The 19,723-nt window shown below is 39.2% G+C and overlaps 1 protein-coding gene across 1 annotated transcript in view; it reads right to left on the reverse strand.

Moving 5' to 3' along the window:
- The window catches only part of fam135b (family with sequence similarity 135 member B), a 71,974-nt gene that overhangs the window by 19,126 nt on the left and 33,125 nt on the right, over positions 1–19,723 (reverse strand). The window contains exons 4-7 of the mRNA XM_072447750.1: positions 11,333–11,472; positions 3,074–3,144; positions 1,204–1,377; positions 445–565 (exon numbers count right to left, since the gene is read on the reverse strand). Coding sequence (XP_072303851.1) covers positions 445–565; positions 1,204–1,377; positions 3,074–3,144; positions 11,333–11,472 — 506 coding nt within the window. The remainder of the gene's footprint in view (positions 1–444; positions 566–1,203; positions 1,378–3,073; positions 3,145–11,332; positions 11,473–19,723) is intronic.

Consider the following 19,723-nt stretch of genomic DNA (forward strand, 5'->3'; position numbering starts at 1 on the left):
ACATAAAACAGTTTATTGCACTAATTATTGAAGCTGTGCACATGGCAAGAGTGTTATCATGAATTATTGATTCTCATTTAAGGGTTTATGCAAAATTGTTTGAGTTGATTAAACTCTAATAGTGTTCCAAGAAAACAAGAAGTAAAATCCTGATTATATTGAGGATTGATGTGCCAAGACGTTAGCAGTTCCCCAGCTCATAGTTTTCACAATGCTCAGCATTCATTATATTCCCAGACAAATTCAATTATTACAGTATGAAAAATGTGGTAGCTTTCCAGCAAAATGCTAAGTGACATGACAATTTGATAACATGGCTGTTACCAAAAGTTCACCACCTAATCATTTGACATTTCAATATAATTTTCTTTTTTTCCAAATGGCCCCTGACTCAGTGTTCTGTTCTGTTCTTCCACCAGTTCTGCCTCTTAAATGGTCACGTACCTCGGAGAGGACAGGTTTGCAGTACCCGGCTCCAAACACCAGGTTCTCTAAAGCCGATGCGTCTCCTGCGCTCTCGGGTGAGCCTTTCCCCAGCCAGGAGCTTTTCCCTGTCCGTGCAAAGCTGTGGATGTCACAAACATGGTGTCAATATGTGTGTGTATCTAATCAATGAAGTGCTGCACTAATCTATGTAATGCAATGCTAAACAAGGGCGGCGTGGATTCATCTCCTAAGTGTTTGCTGATCGATGGTCGGTTACACTTTCTAATACTTCTTGGAGTGGTTTTCAGACGCTATACTTTTACTCATTCTTGATAATCTACTATATACATATATATATATATATATATATATATATATATACATACATATATATATATATATATATATATATATATATATATATATATATATATATATATTTTTTTTTACAATGCAACTGTTCTCGATATCTTTCATTTCTACGGCCGATGTGTAGGGAAGATTTTGATCGTTTTCCCCAAATAATAGAATTTAAATCTACAACAAACCCACCCACTGTGTTTTACCACAAACCCATACGTAGTGTAGTAGAACAGTGTAGTCTCATTTTGTGCACTGCTAAAATAAAATCACTTTTACGTATTAGTAGTAGTTTCTCCAAATACTTGTTTTATTCTTGCTTGAGTAATGTCTTGACCTTCTACTTTGTCCTTCTACTTGAGAAATATTATTCTAAAGTAACTGTATTTTCTTGCAGTGGGCTGTAGCTTCTCTTACCTGATTAGCGGTTGATGTAAGGCCACCAGTGAAGCGTGGATGGAGACGGAGATGACCGACAGGTGAAAGTAGTCGAACATGACAGGGACGTGGTGGTGCAGGCCTCGCCGTGGGTGGAAGTGCAGGTTGAGGGTGCGAGAGCTGATGAGAGGCACAGTCGCGATTTCTGCTAATCTGGAAGGAAAGTGTCGTGGTCAAATATTTAGTAAACACGGCCCAGCTTTGGTATTCTACATCATTTATTCAGGCCATTTCTAACAGCAACATCAACAACAACAACAACAACAACAACAACAACAACAACAACAACAACAACAACAACAACAACATTTCTCAGTAGATAGAACTCTTAATAATTAGATGCACACATCAGTCTCAATTTAACCCAAAGAGTGGCTTATACAATAAATATGTGCTGGGACAAAACTAATTTGCTATTTTACAAAAAGTTTTCTAATACAATTTTTTTTTACTCCTACATGAGTAATATACAGTGTAACAGTACTCTTACTAGAGTATGTTGCAGTTTGTCTTCCCACTATGAGTTAGTCTAAAACAGGGGTGTCCAAACTTTTTTCACAGAGGGCCGCATTTTGAAACTTACACAGAGCAGGGGGCCACAAACAACCCAACTTTGTCAAATTTGTTGAAGGACAAAGTGAATCAATGGAAATTTTGCATTTGACATAGTTTCTAGTTTGACTCGGAACATGAATATTAGGTTGGTATAACATCAAAATGCAAACATCAAGATTTTTTTCCCAATTTAATAGTAAAAACCAACTTAGCAGGAAGCTGGAGGGCCAACAAAAATTGGTCTGAGGGCCGCATTTGGCCCCCGGGCCATAGTTTGGACATGCCTGGTCTAAAACAATATAAAATTATCCATTAGTAATATGGATCTCCTACAATTCCAACTCTTACTTGAGTAGTACATTACCCAAATACTTTTTAACTATCTATCTACCACTACTTTGTAATTTTACTTGAGTATTATATTATGAAGTAACGCTACTCTTATTTGAGTACAATTTTACCCTATCCACCTCTGCCGTGTGTGTTGCACGTTTTAAATTTGTCGAAACTGTAATTACCCCAATGTAGTTTAGTTTAGCACACAGGGTCCTCAAAGCTAGAAACGAGCCGCCCTTTCACTAGCCCAACGTTTGTGGCACAAAAACTTCAATACAGCAATACTTTTCTATTATTTAATTTTAGTAACACTGAAAGAGTTTATACATTCCTCAAGATCATAATGCAGTATCCATAACAATATAACGTTTCTATTCTGTGTTGAAGACATTGTCAGACCTAAAATGATTATTATAAAACATCATTCCATTTCTCCATTCACTGTGTAAAACATGGCTCCGGCTGAAATAAGTATAGGCCTTCTGTTCCATTCATAGGGGCTAATAAAATTTATGTTTTATCAAATTCACATTAGATATTGGCATAGAATGTTCAAGAAGTTCTGTTTTTAACTGAGCTATTTCCCACAGTCCAATAGGCATTCCTTTGTACGAGAAACAACACTGCACAATCATGTCATTTGTGTATCGCTCCGACTACTGTAATCAGCCAGGTATGTCAAAAACAGGGACAGTAGACGTGAAAAAAAACACTTGCATCGTCCACCAAAAACACTAGCTTTTGTGGAGCGTTGAATGCAAACTCGTCATTTTGCACTTTTATTGTAATCACATGCATTAGCGACCACCTGCTTAAATGCATAACGTGTTCATGCCTACTTTGCATTCTGGCTGGTGTATAAAAGCTGGCAGGAATGCGGTCAGTGAGGTAACTGAGGGGGGCTAAACATAATAGAAAAAGTACAGTGAGGCGTTTAGCGCAGTGCTGTAAGACTTACTGCTGTTCAATATCAGTGAAATGGAGATCAAGCTTCAGCTGAAAGTCCACCTCGCTCAGAGCCTCCTCCACCTGCGAACAAAACAACAAAGCATTAGCATTTCTCTTCAAAGGGCCCGGCATTTCAATAGTGGGTTATTTTAATGCGATGGATACGGAATAGAAGTGCCGTTTTGCTGTTAAAGGACACATATTATGCAACGTTTGTATTTGCCATTGACCTTCAGACATGCTCTTCAGTAGAGTTGTCAAGAGAATCGAAACGCAGATACTATTTGATACTACAACTAGTACTCATTTGAAGTACAACTAGAAAAAGAAAAAAAACAGGAGAAATGTGACCTGTTTTGTCGCTTAATCGAAATGAAAATGTGGTTTGTGCATTGAAATTGCTATTGAGAATTGAGTAAAATCCTTAAATCAAAATCAAGCTTGAAACACTCTTGAGTTCATCTGCTTTGGCATCTCATGTTTCAGAACTTAAAAATAAATAAACAAACGGTTTACAAAATAAAAGCACACATTACTTCATATCAGTCTTAATTTGTGAGGTTTGCATGTCCAAACTACGGCCCGGGGGCCAAATGCGGCCCTCAGACCAATTTTTGTTGGCCCTCCGGCTTCCTGTTAAGTTGGTCCAAACAACAAAATGTCATATCTTCATTTCTGTCAAATTCAAGCGTTATGACGTTACACAATCTAATATATGTTCCAAGTCTTACTAAAGAAATGCAAACATTTGAATGATTCATTTTGTTATTTGACAAATTTGACATTGTAGCAGTGACATCTGCTTCATATAAGTCTAAAAATCTGGCCCTCGGTGAAAAAAGTTTGGACACTCCTGGCGTAAGGGGTTAGCTCCCTGACAGTTTCGATGGTTTCTTTCGCTCTACGGAGGAGATCTTTTCCAAAATAACGCCCAACGTCTTCAACTTAGACTTTGCAAACTCTGCGGAGAAACCCATAACGTTCTTGGTGTAAAACAAGACATTTTTTGTGTTTCAATTTCCTCTCCAATCACAGTTTATAGCACGTGGCAGCAGGAGATCAGCTGTTTGATTTGCCAGACTACTGCAAACAGGTGGGTGTGTTTTTTTCTCCCGAGCTATTAAGGTTTAATGAATTTCTCTTGACATAAACCTTAAACCCTTGCATTGTTTGTTACTTAAACGTCTCTTTAATCCCATCTTTACTTTCAATATTCACGCTTTGATCTCCTGTGCGCCCATGTTAAAAGTCTGCTGGATCAATCCCGCATTCAAAGTGCCATTGAATACTCTGCATTTGAAACACAAAGTACAAAGGCGCGGGGTGGTAATGCGGTCATTTGAAGCGCAGATCAGGCGTGTGCTAATCAGAATGAAAGCGCTGACGGTTAAAGGCATGGATGTGGAAAGCGGGCGTTTGCTGGCTCTGATGTGATTGATTAAGCGCGTGCGGCTGTACAGAGGCGGAGCTGGGGGGCTATTTCAGAGCCGCGGTGTGGAGCTGTGAGCTGAAGATAACCTCTGGAAGAAGAAAACACCAAATGCTGAAACGGAACCCACAGAACTCACTGTAATGAACAAGCTAATGGAGGCAAGGCACGTTTTGTACGGTAAAGATCAACACATGAACAAGACAAGAGGAAATGTGTAAATCCAGAGACTAACTGACTGGAAAAAATACTTTCCTTTGTATTTTTTTAATGTTTTTCAGCGATACTGTAGGATCAGTGACAAAGAAGCTACGGAATCCCTAAAGTCCAGTACAAAAACATAAATAAAATAAAAACTGCAGCTTCTTAACTAGCAGGTCAGGGCACTTTATGATCTTCAGCCCTGCACAGATTACTCAGATTAAAGTAGTAATTAAAGTAAAATAATAGTAGTAGTAGTATTTGGTAGTATTACAAATCAATACTAAAACTTAAAAATTGCAGAACCGTGACACAATTTGACATTTCCTTAACAGGTTTAGGACAATCTTTAGCTTTTATCAGAACTAATATTGGACAATATGGAAACATAAAGATGGCACTATTATTTTAAGTTGAAAAAATAAGATATACTTTCCTTAGTATATCAGATATCAGAACTAAAACTAACAGTTTTACCAGTGCTTGTGAGTTTTTAAAAAAAAAATATTTTAACAAATAAATGACTTTATCATATTCATTTATTTACTTTGTACAAATGGAAAACAAAACCCCGCGGAGAGGCCTGTTCAACAAAAACAGCCAAAAAACATTTGTATTTGAATAAATGCAAGATAGAGATTGGTTTACAGTATTTTTTTCAGACAAATCAATGACATCTCCATAGAGACCAGAGCTGCAACCATAGAGTGTAAAATCATTGGACATAGAAAGCCCCCGCGTTCCAAAAAAAACTCTCTATGACCTTTTCATTTTGCTATTGTCTTTGTGAATCAAGATGAGAACAATACTAACTGACCAATCAGGTGCCGCCTTCTCTCGACGTCGTCTCAGCTCGCTTTGAGTGACAGGTCGTTGCTAAGCTTGTGGAAACCAGCGGCGTGGGCAGGAAGGGTACTTTCTATAACTTTGCTCCTGATTGGCTCAGTGGTTGCCATGAAACTCGCACTAGGATTTCCAATTGAAATTCAGCTCCGAATTAGCCGCTATAACTGTTAGCCACGGTCGTTTTTCTGGAGGTCAGTCCACTCTTTCTACAGTCTATGGCCGCAACTAACGATGAATTTGGTAATCGAAAAATCGGTTTCTCTTTTGATTAATTAATTAGTTGTTTAGGAAGATAAAGAGATTCAGCTTTAGATATTTCTAGTGTTATTTTGGGTTAATTACTGCTCTGTCTCAGTCCTAAAACCTCTTATCTTTGTACACATTTGATTTGGAGTCTATGTATAGCACAGAAAACAATTATTCGATTACTAATTGACGATTTCAGGCCTGACAAACTGACCCGACCACAAGAAAATCCCACATTACACCTTTAAGACGTTTTAAAAAGCCGGTTTGGTGCGAGTCCAGAGGTAGTGTCTCTCTTCCTCTTGTGACTCTGTGCCGTGGATCCTCTCTCACATCCATCACTGCTGTCTGCGTCAGAGCGCTATGACTGATGCTCTCCTCACTCATGGGCGTCCGGACTGAGATTAGCCGGAGCCACCTCTACGCACATCGCTTTAGACACATGATCACCGCCAGCAACCAGGAAGAAAGCCATTTTTCAAGATGGCGGCCATAGTAAGGGCATTAAGAACACTTCTGTCAATAAGTGTCATGGAGATGGAAGAGGAGAGGTGATGGGTGCAGGATGTTTATCACGTTTAGCCTAAGTTGGAAAAAAAAAGTTACAAATGTGTTTTTAGCAAAGATGAATCTGTATATGGAGGAAAGTCGATACAGAATAACAATGTTATTTTTTTTTGCATTTGTGGTAACGCTGTATCAACTGTTAAGGTTTTTTAACTATATATATACATTAAATTGTGTTTCTTATGTAGAAAAGATTATGATGTAATATTATTGGTGATGCAATACATGATACATATTATGTATCATGTATTGCATCAAATGATTACGTCCAAAGTTAAAGTAGCAGTAATAGTAGTAGTCGTAGTATTGATAGTAGTAGTAATGCTTCAAGAAATGTGATCCATTCCTTATTTATCAGATTTTTTGGGAGCTTTGTCGTCTTCTTTCATTTGTTTTATCCATTGTTTCCGTTGCACCTTTCTGTTTTCCAGTCAAGTACAACTTTATGAATCCTTGAATCTTCCATGTTACTTATTCGCGCTGGTGCTCACAACGCTCTGGCCCTTGCAGCTTTTTCAATTTCAATTCAAATTTTTGCAATCTACAACCCAAAGCAATAACTCATCTATTTTTTTATGAAATCCTGTTCTTTTCTTTTGGAAAGAAAAAAAACTTGAACCAAAGAATCCGTATAAGAAAGAGGGACGTTATGTAAGGTTACTGCAAAAAAGGAAATTACAACTGTGTAAACTACATTGTGAATCTGCTGATACATCCATCCATGTATAAATGAAACAATCGTGACTATATGAATTCGACATAGATTTTAAGCATTGCATAAACTCATAAACTTCAATGAACTTAACATAGACAATCTAGAGAACTAAATTCTAACACTAACCCATTTTGTATATTATATAAACGCAGTTATTTGTTTGGTTTTAATATATTTTTTTCATTTTCCTCTTTATTTTGTACAATTACTCTCTAAATGTATGGCTAATTTAATATATGTGAATAAAAAAGAGCAAAAAAACACACAGAAGAACATATTTTTCTTAATTCCTCAGATGTACATGAGCGCTTATGGGAACACCAGTTTTCATCCTTTTCATCCTACGGTTTTGGAATGCTTCCAGTCTGAGCTTGCTCTTTCTAAATGATCCATGTCTCTGAACTGTATAACAAAACGCTCAGCACAAGAGGCTGGCTGAGTGACATTTTTGTTTCTAGCTTGCATTCCGAGGAACTACAAATCACAGACAATTCACAGGCTTGTCTACCAGAAATGGACATTCTCTGGATAAATTCTCTTTGGCCGTCATCAGTCTGTAGGATCAGTGCCAAAGAAGAAGAAAAAAGTTTACCAGGTCAGGCACAGATTACAAATACGACTAAAAATAATAATAGTCGTAATATTTGGAAGTAGTGCAAATATTACAACTAAAACTGGTAGAAAAATACTTTAGAAAATTGCAGAACCATGACAAAATTGGACATTTCCCTAACAGTTTTAGGATGATCTTGAGCTTTTGTCAGAAATATTATTGGACAATATAGAAACATAAAGAAGGTACTATTATTTTGAGTTAGAAATGACTGTCTATTTGTGTTGTGCTGTGTTCTCTTGTGTATTTATTTGCCCGTTCTGCTGAGAAATCTGTTCCAACCAGAAAATAATAATACAAATTGATCATATAAAACAAGAGCATATTTTAATCATTATCAATGTGGTATTAAAATATGTAGATATTTCTGATAACCGCAGTGCACAACAGAGTGGTGCTGAAATCAGAACGCTACATGCAATTGTGAGGTACTATAATGCTCAACCCTATGTAGAAGAAGTATTAGACTTTTTAATACCTGAAACAGAACATATATTTTCCTTCACATCAGTCTTGTAGCTGTGACTGACCGACTAAAGATGAATTCAGTCATTTTGCATTTATTATCCACAACGCGGTCTGGCTTCCAACTCATTTTCATTTCTTTGATTAAATAGTTGATGTCATATTTGGCCAGCGGGATAAATGAAAGCTCCGCCTCTGCTGCTGGCCTGAACCCAAAGTAGAAAGTGCAGGAGGAAGTGGAGAATCAATGAGTCAGCCCAAGGTGACTTTGTACTGGAGCCTGTTACTATGGTTCCATCACACTCTACGTACTGCGGGAGAACAGAACTGTCAGAAGCGCTTTAGAAACACCTGTCATCATAAGGTTAGAGAACTATGGACAAAGGTAAGAAAGTGTTTGGTTTAGAAGGAGGAGCGTGTGCGGTAGAAGTGTCCATGTCACGTCCCTGGTTCACTGAGTTTTGTCACTTTGGCCATAGTTTGTCATGGCAGAGTTTTGATTGAAATCTGCATTCACAACCAACTAAAACATTGGCAAATCAGATCAACTGGGAAAAAACTGTGGTAGACAAGAAACCAAATTATTATTATTCTTTTTAACTTGGTAGTTGTGATTGTTTTGCTTTCTTTTCGGTACAGATGTATGTTCAGGACACTTAGATTACTTAGATGTACCAGTCGTACCAGTGTCCTGGGGAAAACAAGTGTGCCTTGAGGTAAAGGACTCGGGACTCTGGATTCAGGACTCAGGACTCAGGACTCAGGACTCAGGACTCAGGACTCAGGACTCAGGACTCAGGACTCAGGACACAGGACTCAGGACTCAGGACTCAGGACTCAGGACTCAGGACACAGGACTCAGGACTCAGGACTCAGGACACAGGACTCAGGACTCAGGACTCAGGACTCAGGACTCAGGACTCAGGACTCAGGACTCAGGACTCAGGACTCAGGACTCAGGACTCAGGACTCAGGACTCAGGACTCAGGACTCAGGACACAGGACTCAGGACTCAGGACTCAGGACACAGGACTCAGGACACAGGACTCAGGACACAGGACTCAGGACACAGGACACAGGACAAAGGACTCAGGACAAAGGACACAGGACACAGGACACAGGACACAGGACTCAGGACTCAGGACTCAGGACACAGGACACAGGACTCAGGACTCAGGACACAGGACACAGGACACAGGACACAGGACTCAGGACTCAGGACACAGGACACAGGACACAGGACACAGGACTCAGGACTCAGGACTCAGGACTCAGGACTCAGGACACAGGACTCAGGACTCAGGACTCAGGACTCAGGACTCAGGACTCAGGACTCAGGACACAGGACTCAGGACTCAGGACTCAGGACACAGGACTCAGGACACAGGACTCAGGACACAGGACTCAGGACACAGGACACAGGACAAAGGACTCAGGACAAAGGACACAGGACACAGGACACAGGACACAGGACACAGGACTCAGGACTCAGGACTCAGGACACAGGACACAGGACACAGGACTCAGGACTCAGGACTCAGGACTCAGGACACAGGACACAGGACACAGGACACAGGACTCAGGACTCAGGACACAGGACACAGGACACAGGACACAGGACACAGGACACAGGACTCAGGACACAGGACACAGGACTCAGGACTCAGGACACAGGACACAGGACACAGGACACAGGACTCAGGACTCAGGACACAGGACACAGGACACAGGACTCAGGACACAGGACACAGGACACAGGACTCAGGACTCAGGACTCAGGACTCAGGACTCAGGACTCAGGACACAGGACTCAGGACACAGGAGTCAGGACTCAGGACTCAGGACTCAGGACACAGGACTCAGGACTCAGGACTCAGGACACAGGACACAGGACACAGGACACAGGACTCAGGACACAGGACACATGACTCAGGACTCAGGACTCAGGACTCAGGACTCAGGACTCAGGACACAGGACTCAGGACTCAGGACTCAGGACTCAGGACTCAGGACACAGGACTCAGGACTCAGGACTCAGGACTCAGGACTCAGGACTCAGGACTCAGGACTCAGGACTCAGGACTCAGGACACAGGACACAGGACACAGGACTCAGGAGTCAGGATTCAGGACTCAGGACTCAGGACTCAGGAAGCTTGTTTTGGATACTACATAGTATAGATATATCAGGTATACAGACGGCTACAACATGAGCACTAAGATGCTTTTTCTCTTTTGTCAGTACAATGTTCTCATTTTATGCTCATTACAAACTAATAATTCCATACTTACAGGGAGAGCTAATCTGATTCCAGTGTGTACATAACATGGGCTGTAATACTTTTCCATTAGCAAGCATGTCATGTTTTAATTGTGTTATGTGGAATCCAGGCTTTAATTAAAAGTGCTATTGGACTGTTGTCAAGAGGGAAGTTGAAGGGAAAACAAGTGGTGAATATTATGTTCTAATCCAAAGAAACTGTATTTGTTGTTGTAATATACAGAATATAAACTTTTTTTTGTATTGTTCTACTTGAATATGATGCAGATTTTTGTTAAATAAAAAGCGTGATGGAAGAGTGATAATTCCCTAAAAATGAACCTGATCCTAAATTCAGCTCAGCGCCTTTCGCTGTGTCTCCCAGGGGAAAACGCTGTATGAAAAAATTGAGGAAAAAATAGATCACACAGCGGTTTGCCCTGATTAAAAATGTATCAGAAAAAATATATATATTCAGGGGTAAATCCTATTATTCAACCACATTGCCATCACATTCTAACTTGGCAAAAACTAGACAGATATTATAAATCTCACATTCCTGTTATCAGTTTGGGTATGTTCAAGTTGTTCAAGAAAAGAAAAAGCAGAATACTTAAAATCTTGGGCAAAGAGCCACACACTGAGAAGAGCACACTGATAAAATACTGCTTAGAGAAAAGCATTTTCCAATCCACAAATGCACAAATGGCTTCACACGTTCTTGTTCTGCCGCTGTCTGACTCAAGACAGATCTTATGAGCAGGAGCTGAACAAGCTGGATTCTCGCCAAGTAACACTTCTCCATCAAAGAATCTGTGTTTCTTGAATAGAAAATACCTCTAACTCCTTTTTCGAGCCACAAAAAACCCACAATAAAGGCAAAAGGCTAAACTGCAAAGGTAAACTCAGTGGTGCATTGTCCACTCACTCTGTCTCCGTCCAGCAGGAGGTGCACTCTGAAGACCATGCAGTCGTTCACTGTGATCTCCTCGTTCCTGTACAGGATCTGCACGATTCGGCTGTACACGGCGCCGTCGTAGACCCCCGGAGAGCTGAAGCTGCATTCTTCTGGAGGGACACAAGAGAAGAAGAAGAAGAAGAAGAAGAAGAAGAAGAAGAAGACATTAGATTGGAGATTATTAGACACCTATCCGTCGAAACAATTGGTCAAATAAAAAAGAACAATCAAACCTTATATTACATTACGGAAAAGCCTATGGGAGATGTCCTATCTTTTGAAAGAAATATCAACAATAATAATCCACAATAGTCATATTAATCTCAACAAGAGGCAAAAAAAAGAAAAATATTTTACTTTGTGTTATTCATGCTGACAGAGAAGACATTGAGCTTTGAGCCAGTTTTTGTTTCAAGTAAATAGGCCAGGTAATTACAGTGACATAAACCATAAACTAAATCTGCAATCTGACAATTAAACTGCTAATTCACAGCTCGGTGTTAAACTTTAAAGACATAAACTTTAAAGATGTAAAGACATTTTAAGAAGGTTGTGAAATGGGAATATGGCATAAAAATCTGCCGAAATGCGAATTATTTGCACCTCTGAGAACACATTCTGGGGTTTTTGCACTCTGGTTTAAAGCTGGGGATTGTCTTACATGTTCCTGGTGCTCACAAACCGTTTGGCACATTGCTAATATGTGATGTGTTTTTTGGCATTACTTTAGAACAGATTTTTCAGACAGGGAAATGAAGCAAAGTGCAGCCAATAAGCTCCCATGCCAAAACGGCGCAAACATGGCTCTTTTTTCTGCTTTTACAATACACTTTATGGAGGGAAAACAGTATTTACTCATACACTAGATTAGTACTTCTGCGTTGAGCCATAAGATCTGCTCATTCTGCTCTCTTATTGGATAATCAGTTTGAAGACCAAACCACAATGGTGCTAAACAGTGGGCGTTCATTCATTTCCCCCATAGACTGTCAGGAAAAAATAATTAAAAGTTTGAAAGCATGCTTGGGGCTAATTGGGGAAACTAATGACATTGAAATCTATCATTTTATTTAAAACCTGTTTCTGAAAGTCCAAAACGCCTCGATTTTGAAAACAGTGTCCAGATGACAACCTTTGAAACTGGAAAAACTAGGGGTTACACTGCTAAATACCGTATTTTTTCATAGTTTTGGCCGGGGTGCGACATATACTTATATTTATACTTATATACTTATACTCCGGAGCAACTTATATGTGATATTATTTGTTATTTTCACACTTGCAACCACATTTCATACTCCAGTGCGATATATGCTTTTATTTTCTCTATTATGCATTTTTAGGCTGGTGCAACTTATACTCCAGTGCAACTTATAGTTCAGAAAATACGGTAACATACTAATAACTTCATAAACTTCTAAGCTATAACAAGCCATATTTTAAGTTTTAAATGTGTTTTTTGGACTGAAAACAGCCACATTCAAGTTTTATATCGGAATTTTATGAAAAGCGTAAGGGAAAATTGAACCACAGAGCGCTTCCAAGTGGGCGGGGCTTAAAACAATAACAAAACTAGCGCCGATATCAGTGAAATCCATATATTCCCTCGCCCGCCACATATTTCCTTCATATCCGAGGACTCTCTACGATCATCAAACACACGTTAAAGAGCGAGAGACGTTATGATTCATTTCAAACGCAAACTTTGGAAGGGCGCGGACAGTGTTCCTCGAGATGTGGTGAATCATCTCTATTTCCACTCCTCTGAATCACAGCAGCAGCTTTCTCACTCTGTTACTCCGCCGTCAGAGAGAAGCGCCCCCTGCTGGTGCAGTGCTCTTTTCGGTCTCAGTCTTCCTCTGCGGGGCTACACACAGCTCAGATCGGTAACAAAGAGTCCATTAGTGTGAGAGGAAATCTGTACAAGACGCTCGTGTGCACTGCTGAATTGAATTTTGGAAGAGGAATAACATTATTTAGAGAAAAAAATGGAGCCCAGCGAGACGCCATAAGACCAAGTTACAGGTCATATCTGTGGAGATCTGACCCTCTCTCGCTCTCGGTCCTTCAAGGCATTTTTGAACTACACAAACACCTGTAATTGAATAAATGTTGGATAAGTTTAATATAACACTGCATTACATTTGAATATTATTGTTTTAAAACTTAAAAAAATATACATTACACAATAGTTGATATCCGGATAACACCTTTATTTTTTTTAATTATTGTGTAAACTGTCAGAACGATGTGTCAGTTGCATGTAAGTTGTCCCTGAGTTTGTGATGGAAAGTCACTTATCGGGATGTCACGATTTCGAATGTTGGTGTGACGATTATTCTGAGGATAAACATCGCGATTTATCAATTATTTACATCACGACCAAAACAACAGCAAAATCGTTCTTGTTTTCTCATGACATTACCGCTCCTCAATATGTGACCTGCTTTATGAAATCAAACTTTGTGAATGATCAATTTGACAGAAACAGCGAGCTAAAAAAACACTTTATTTGGTTCACTCTTTTGAGGAAAGGTTGAGCAGAAAGGACTTCACTTTGCTGCTAAAATAGACACATTTCTTTCCATTTAACTACAAAATTGACTGTAATAAAGTTATAATAATAATCCTGACATCCCTAGTCACTTGATTTGATGTAAAACTATGCTAAATATTCACCACAGGGACTATCGCCACACAAAGTAATAATTAGAAAACATGAAAAGCTGTCGTATCCACTTCAGGTTTTCCATTGAGGATGAGTCCAGGAGACGTGCAGTGTCACATGGGGCTAAAACCATTGCCCTTGAACATTGGCTGTGTTCTTTTCATTAATATTGTATGGCTGACCGGTGGCAGTTATTTCCTGTTCTCCAGACTGGCAATAATCAGCCAATAAGCCCGACCAGTGACTCAGAGGTCTGTGTACATTTGTATGAAGGACGTACTGAAGTGGCATTTAGCTTTTATGACTGCAATGTAATGTCATTCTAATTAAAACAAATAGCTTTCAATATATCACTTCTGAATGACTTAGTTTTTGTTTCGTCAGTGGAATTCAACACACACACACAGATATGTATTTCCTCCTCCAAAGTCTAAACTATGTATTGATTTAAAGCTTAATCTTTTCACAAAACATGTATTGTATTCAATCCATGCAACAGGGTGAGCCAAAAGAGCAAAACAGGACAATACATCGAAAAAATAGATTAGCGCAGGGTTAAGCTTAACTGGTTTAAACACAAGCTTCAGACTTATTGAAGCAAAGTATGTGATTCGAGGTCAATCGCAGCATGTTATTCTGCAGCAAAAAGATGATTACGAATTGTGAATCACAGGTTTAACCACAGTACATTTGTTTAATTTTGGAATAATCAGAGCCAAACAATTGCAATAGTAAGAATGAAACCTAGGAATTATTATTGAAAGTCCAAAAGCCAATTGTGAGCTGTGAAGTGTATGACAGGCAGGTTTGAATTTAAAAATACATCAAGTACTGTATAGTCAAGCAATCGCACTCTCTTCATTAAAGTCATAGTTAATTGTCACATATAAAAGTGCACGGTGTTTCTTTCTAGTAGGGGTGTTTGTTACCTGTGTGTCTCATGGAAATGTTATTACTTTGCCTTGAAAGTTGTATATATTATGATATTTTACTGTTCACACATCTGATTTGTTTGCATGTAATAAAATCAAATCTGTTTTGCCACAGTGCAGATCGCGTGAAAATGAGACCACAGCACTTTCTCTGTATGCAAATGTAAAGCGCTTCATTCTCCGAGAAGCAGGAAGTGTGGACTGCTGAGAAGAGTTTAAAACGAACAAGTTCTGTTACAAGCATTTTGATTGTGTTTCTTCATGGGGATTGACAGATTTGATGCCATACGGTGGGACATTCCAGGCTAAACAACAACATCTCCATGGGGAAAAGGTTGTGTTTCAGAGCCTCCACGTACACACGGCCCTTTCACAGAACACACAGTCAAATGGACTTTTTTGGAGCTTTTGACATTGTTGCCTCATCAAAAACATCCCTGAGTTGTGTTTAGCTTCATTCATGCTTGCTTTATAAATCCTGTGTAAGTCCTCGCGCTCTGAGTCTCACAAAACAAATATTGTACAGTTTTATGACATCATAAGTAGAGCGCTGAACTTTCCTGTGCTGTTTTCAAGTGATAAATCATTGCCTGACTTGTTCTGAGCATTTATAAGAGGAAAGCTAGGTATGTTTCTCTCCCCTGTGTAATTCCCTCTGCCGCCAGTAGAGACAGGTTTAACTCCCAAGTGGGAACGGAAAGGCGAATTGTCCAGAGATTGTGGCTTTGGCCAATAAATATATCAACACAGGGTTTGCGACCGCCTCTGGGACACTAATCGATACATAGCTGCTGCTTTACTGTAGTTTTATAAATACATGTTGATAAAGATTAGATTCCAGGTACTTTGATAACACTGGGTTTTGGTTTACTCTTGTCTTGAATTAAATGCGTGATAATGATACACTCCATTGACTTGTGCGTAGGGCTATTCATCAAAATTGGCATTCACAATCTTTTATTGATGTCTGTAGCGTCATCCAAATCAATTTCTGCAATTATACTTAAAACAAGATGTATAAATAGTACAGCGGAAATTGGTAGAATAGTGTAAAAGAACAAGAAAAGTAATAAATATTTGCGCAGTGTGGCCTCATTTTGTCCGTCATTCAACATTTGGAAATCACTGAGCTTGAGGATGTTGTTACATAAGAATTATATAGATATAACTGACAAAATGATTTGGAAGTGAACTGTTTTCTGTATCAAAGGATCTCATTGCAAACGTGTTATCGCTAAGTGTAGAAATTTGGCCGATGGAGCGAGCACCCTGATGGTTATCAAAGATTTTATTCGCTCAGAATTTAACCCATTATTGATAGTTTCAACACTGCAGATATAAAACATAATCATGCACTGAATCATATGTTTACAGAAACAACACTTCATCTGGTTTGTAATAGATTGGCTTATCTGTTCTGCATCTAAACAATTCTAACCAATAAACATGTAAGATGCAATGTGCAATATTATTTGCATTAGTTGTAATTTTGTATTTCTGTTATTGCCTTGTGGACAAATTTGATACAATTTTATACTAGCGAAATGAATAATCGTTACATCATAATGTCTTGTACCCAACTCATCTTTGCATTGTGGAAAGGAAGAAAGGAAAGGATGTCTAAAAACATTTAAAAAAAACACTTTAGTAAATATGCCGGAAATTATCATTTTCCATGTGTTCAATATTGACCTAAAACAGGTCCATTGACTTAATGTTCAAAACTTCAGAACTGATAAGCCCCGCCTCCACATAATGACATGTAATTTACATGTTTTGATTTTTGGGAAAGTGGCTACATTTGCTACATGCACAACTCAAACTCTTTCAAATGTACCTCCACTATTAATAAAGTATTATCATTCATAAATTACAAATAACTTAAATGACCACAAGTTTTGGAAAGTTGGAAAATCCCAAAACGATTCTGTGGCCGCTAACAAACTGCCCAGCTTTTTGATCAAATCTAAAATATTCTTTACTGAATATTTTGTATCTGCTCATTTGCTTGCAGATTCTTCATTGCCTGATCAATCAAATGCTAGTTCTGAAATTCCCTTTGGAGGAAAACATCTGGATTATTGCTCTTTTAACTTTACTTCACTGTCCAAGTTCTCCGAACTGAAGTTCTGATCTGAAATCCCTGGACACAAATAAGGCAGCCGGCCCGGATCAAATTGGCTGTTGATCATAATCAACAGCCAATTTGAAGATAAAGCCGAGCCTCTAACACACATTTTTAATAAAGGTGGCGATCTATTAAAGGCACCTATTAAATCATTTACAATCTGTGAAATTAGCAGGGACCTCACGCATCTGCAAAATGTCTGAAATCTTTGAATACTGTGTATCACGGTGCTCTGAGATTCAAGAAGGGTTGTGCCACGCTCACCCACCACTGTGAGCTCCATGCCAGGGCGGGATGGTCGTCCTTGGGTGACAGGAGGTTCACACATTGATGCTTGTGTGCCCCGGTGTAGAGAACGGAGTCTTTATGTCCTGCGCTCACGTGATCTGTTTGGTTTGTCTCTCCCTTGTGTGAGGACTGACTGGGGTAAGCAAGGTTTTCCTATGCTGCTCCTGCAGCTTGGAACTCTTGGACAGAGTTTGAGTAAACTAATGAGGAATGAGGAAACACTGTAAACAACGTTAAAAGTGTATTATTTCTATGTGTTGCTGTTGTTGCATTTATGCATCACAGTTCTTATCAGTGTTCGGTGCAGACTCACAGCTAAACCATCTCAAACTGATCAGCACACAGCATCTTTTTTAAAGTTAGGAACATTGAATAAACTTCTGCTACATTTCTATAGAGGATTCCACTGCCTCACAAATCCTCTGAAAATGTGGATTGCTTCTCACAGCACTGGGGATTAGACAAGCGCTCTGTTTACCATTCACCTCACAGTGCATTCTGGATCCACATGCACCTTAAGCCTGCACAGGATTCCATCCGCTAAGCCCAGATCTGAACAACCCAAATATAAAGTCTTTATATTGTCATCTAGTTCCCCCTCTTATCCGTATATAAATAATGATATCCCCAGTGCTGGAAAGTAATAGAAAAGTAAAAGTGCTACACTCCACACACGTATCTGTGTACTGTACTATTACTTCTCTACATTTTAGAGCAGGATCCGTACTTTCTACCCCACTACATTTTCTAGGCTTAAGTCTAGGCAATGAGCAAACTAAATATATACATTAGATTCAGTCGTTAGTTGGTCAGTACAATCAAAAATCATCAAAATGACTTCTTCCATCAGTGTATTTCCACAGGTTGTTGGTGATCGGGTAAATGTATTAACACCATTAAAACGTTTTACCTTGAGAACTCCTGTGAATGTTAATAATTACAGACATCATCTCTGTTTCTAGTCCATGTCTGTAAAACATTCTTCTGAATTTGACCTATTGTCATTCAGCAGAGGTCCACAATGTCTCTACAACCCATGTTGTGTCCATATTTGAACTAAATCAATGATAATAATAGTATTAATTCACCATGAACCATTTTTCAATTCAACTATCCATTTGTTTTTTCTGCTTCTTTCTCGTTTAGATTGCCAATGTTTTCACGCTACAAAGCAGGCCAACACTAAAACAAACCGAAAATAGAAGAAATGCTAACAACATGAAATACTTAAAAGTATAGGATATAATATGAATAAAGTCAGTAAAACAAGTGATTTACTGACACTGCTTATCCGGTCCGAATGCACACAAAACAAACCTCAGACGTTGTGAGGTTATTTCAATTTTACAGACATCATAAGTAAGTAACTAATCGTATCCGAACAGGGCTTATTAGTCTGATATGTGATACTTACTTTTACTTCTTCCACCACAGTACTTGCACGTGTTGCTGGTGAACGGCTGCATGTATTAGCATCATTAAAAAGCTGTATCTCTGCCTCTGTAAGCTTCTGTCACATTCAGTCTGCTGCTTATACAGTCAGCGTGCTCCACCACAGCTGCTGTTATGCACCGGCCACTCGGAGATACGGCTATGAACATACAAAATATTAAAAGACACATAATTTCAGACCGTGTTTGTACAGCAGTGTCGTGAGTTCGATTCCGGCACAGATTTGATTGAATATCTTTACTCCCAGCTTCCTTATTTCTCACTGCACTATCCTGTCCAGTAAAGAATAACGGCGGGTGTACACTGAGTGCAAGGTGGGTGCGTGAAGGAGCCAGTAAGAAGAATCCGCAAGAAAGTCTTATCTTTCACCTCAGAAGTATGGAAGTTATTTCAAGTTAAAAAAACACTTGAATCCATCCGGCATTTGTCAAATACAGACCAGAGTGCAGCGCCATCTGCACGTAAACAGCACAAAACACGATACAAAACCCTCATACGCCCATGTTTTTTAGTTGTTTTTAATACGTCGTTAATGTATTTTCATATATTAATCCTATTGTTGCCATTGCTCAAACCTGAGAAACGTTCCTGACATCAGATTGAGCTCATTGATGACATAACTGGCTGAAACGATCATCTCTTGACCTGTTTCGCCGTGTGCCCCGCTCGTATCACTGAAGCACGCCGCTCTTAACCCGATATTTATCTATTCAAACTCACTCTGTAATCGTGTATGAATCACTGTCATTAAACGCGGGGAGGTCAAGAGTTCCCGATACAACAGCGTGTCACATTTCATCTCGTACAGTGGGGAAGGCGGGCTGCAGCCGTCACATTACAATATGTATATGACTCCTCGCCTCGCTCGGCGTCAGAGGCCTTTCCGCCACACG

Source organism: Eucyclogobius newberryi, unplaced genomic scaffold (genome assembly GCF_026437365.1).
Source record: "Eucyclogobius newberryi isolate DKJ021-1_F unplaced genomic scaffold, fEucNew1.0.hap1 SCAF_16, whole genome shotgun sequence".
In the NCBI taxonomy this organism is placed as follows: domain Eukaryota; kingdom Metazoa; phylum Chordata; class Actinopteri; order Gobiiformes; family Gobiidae; genus Eucyclogobius; species Eucyclogobius newberryi.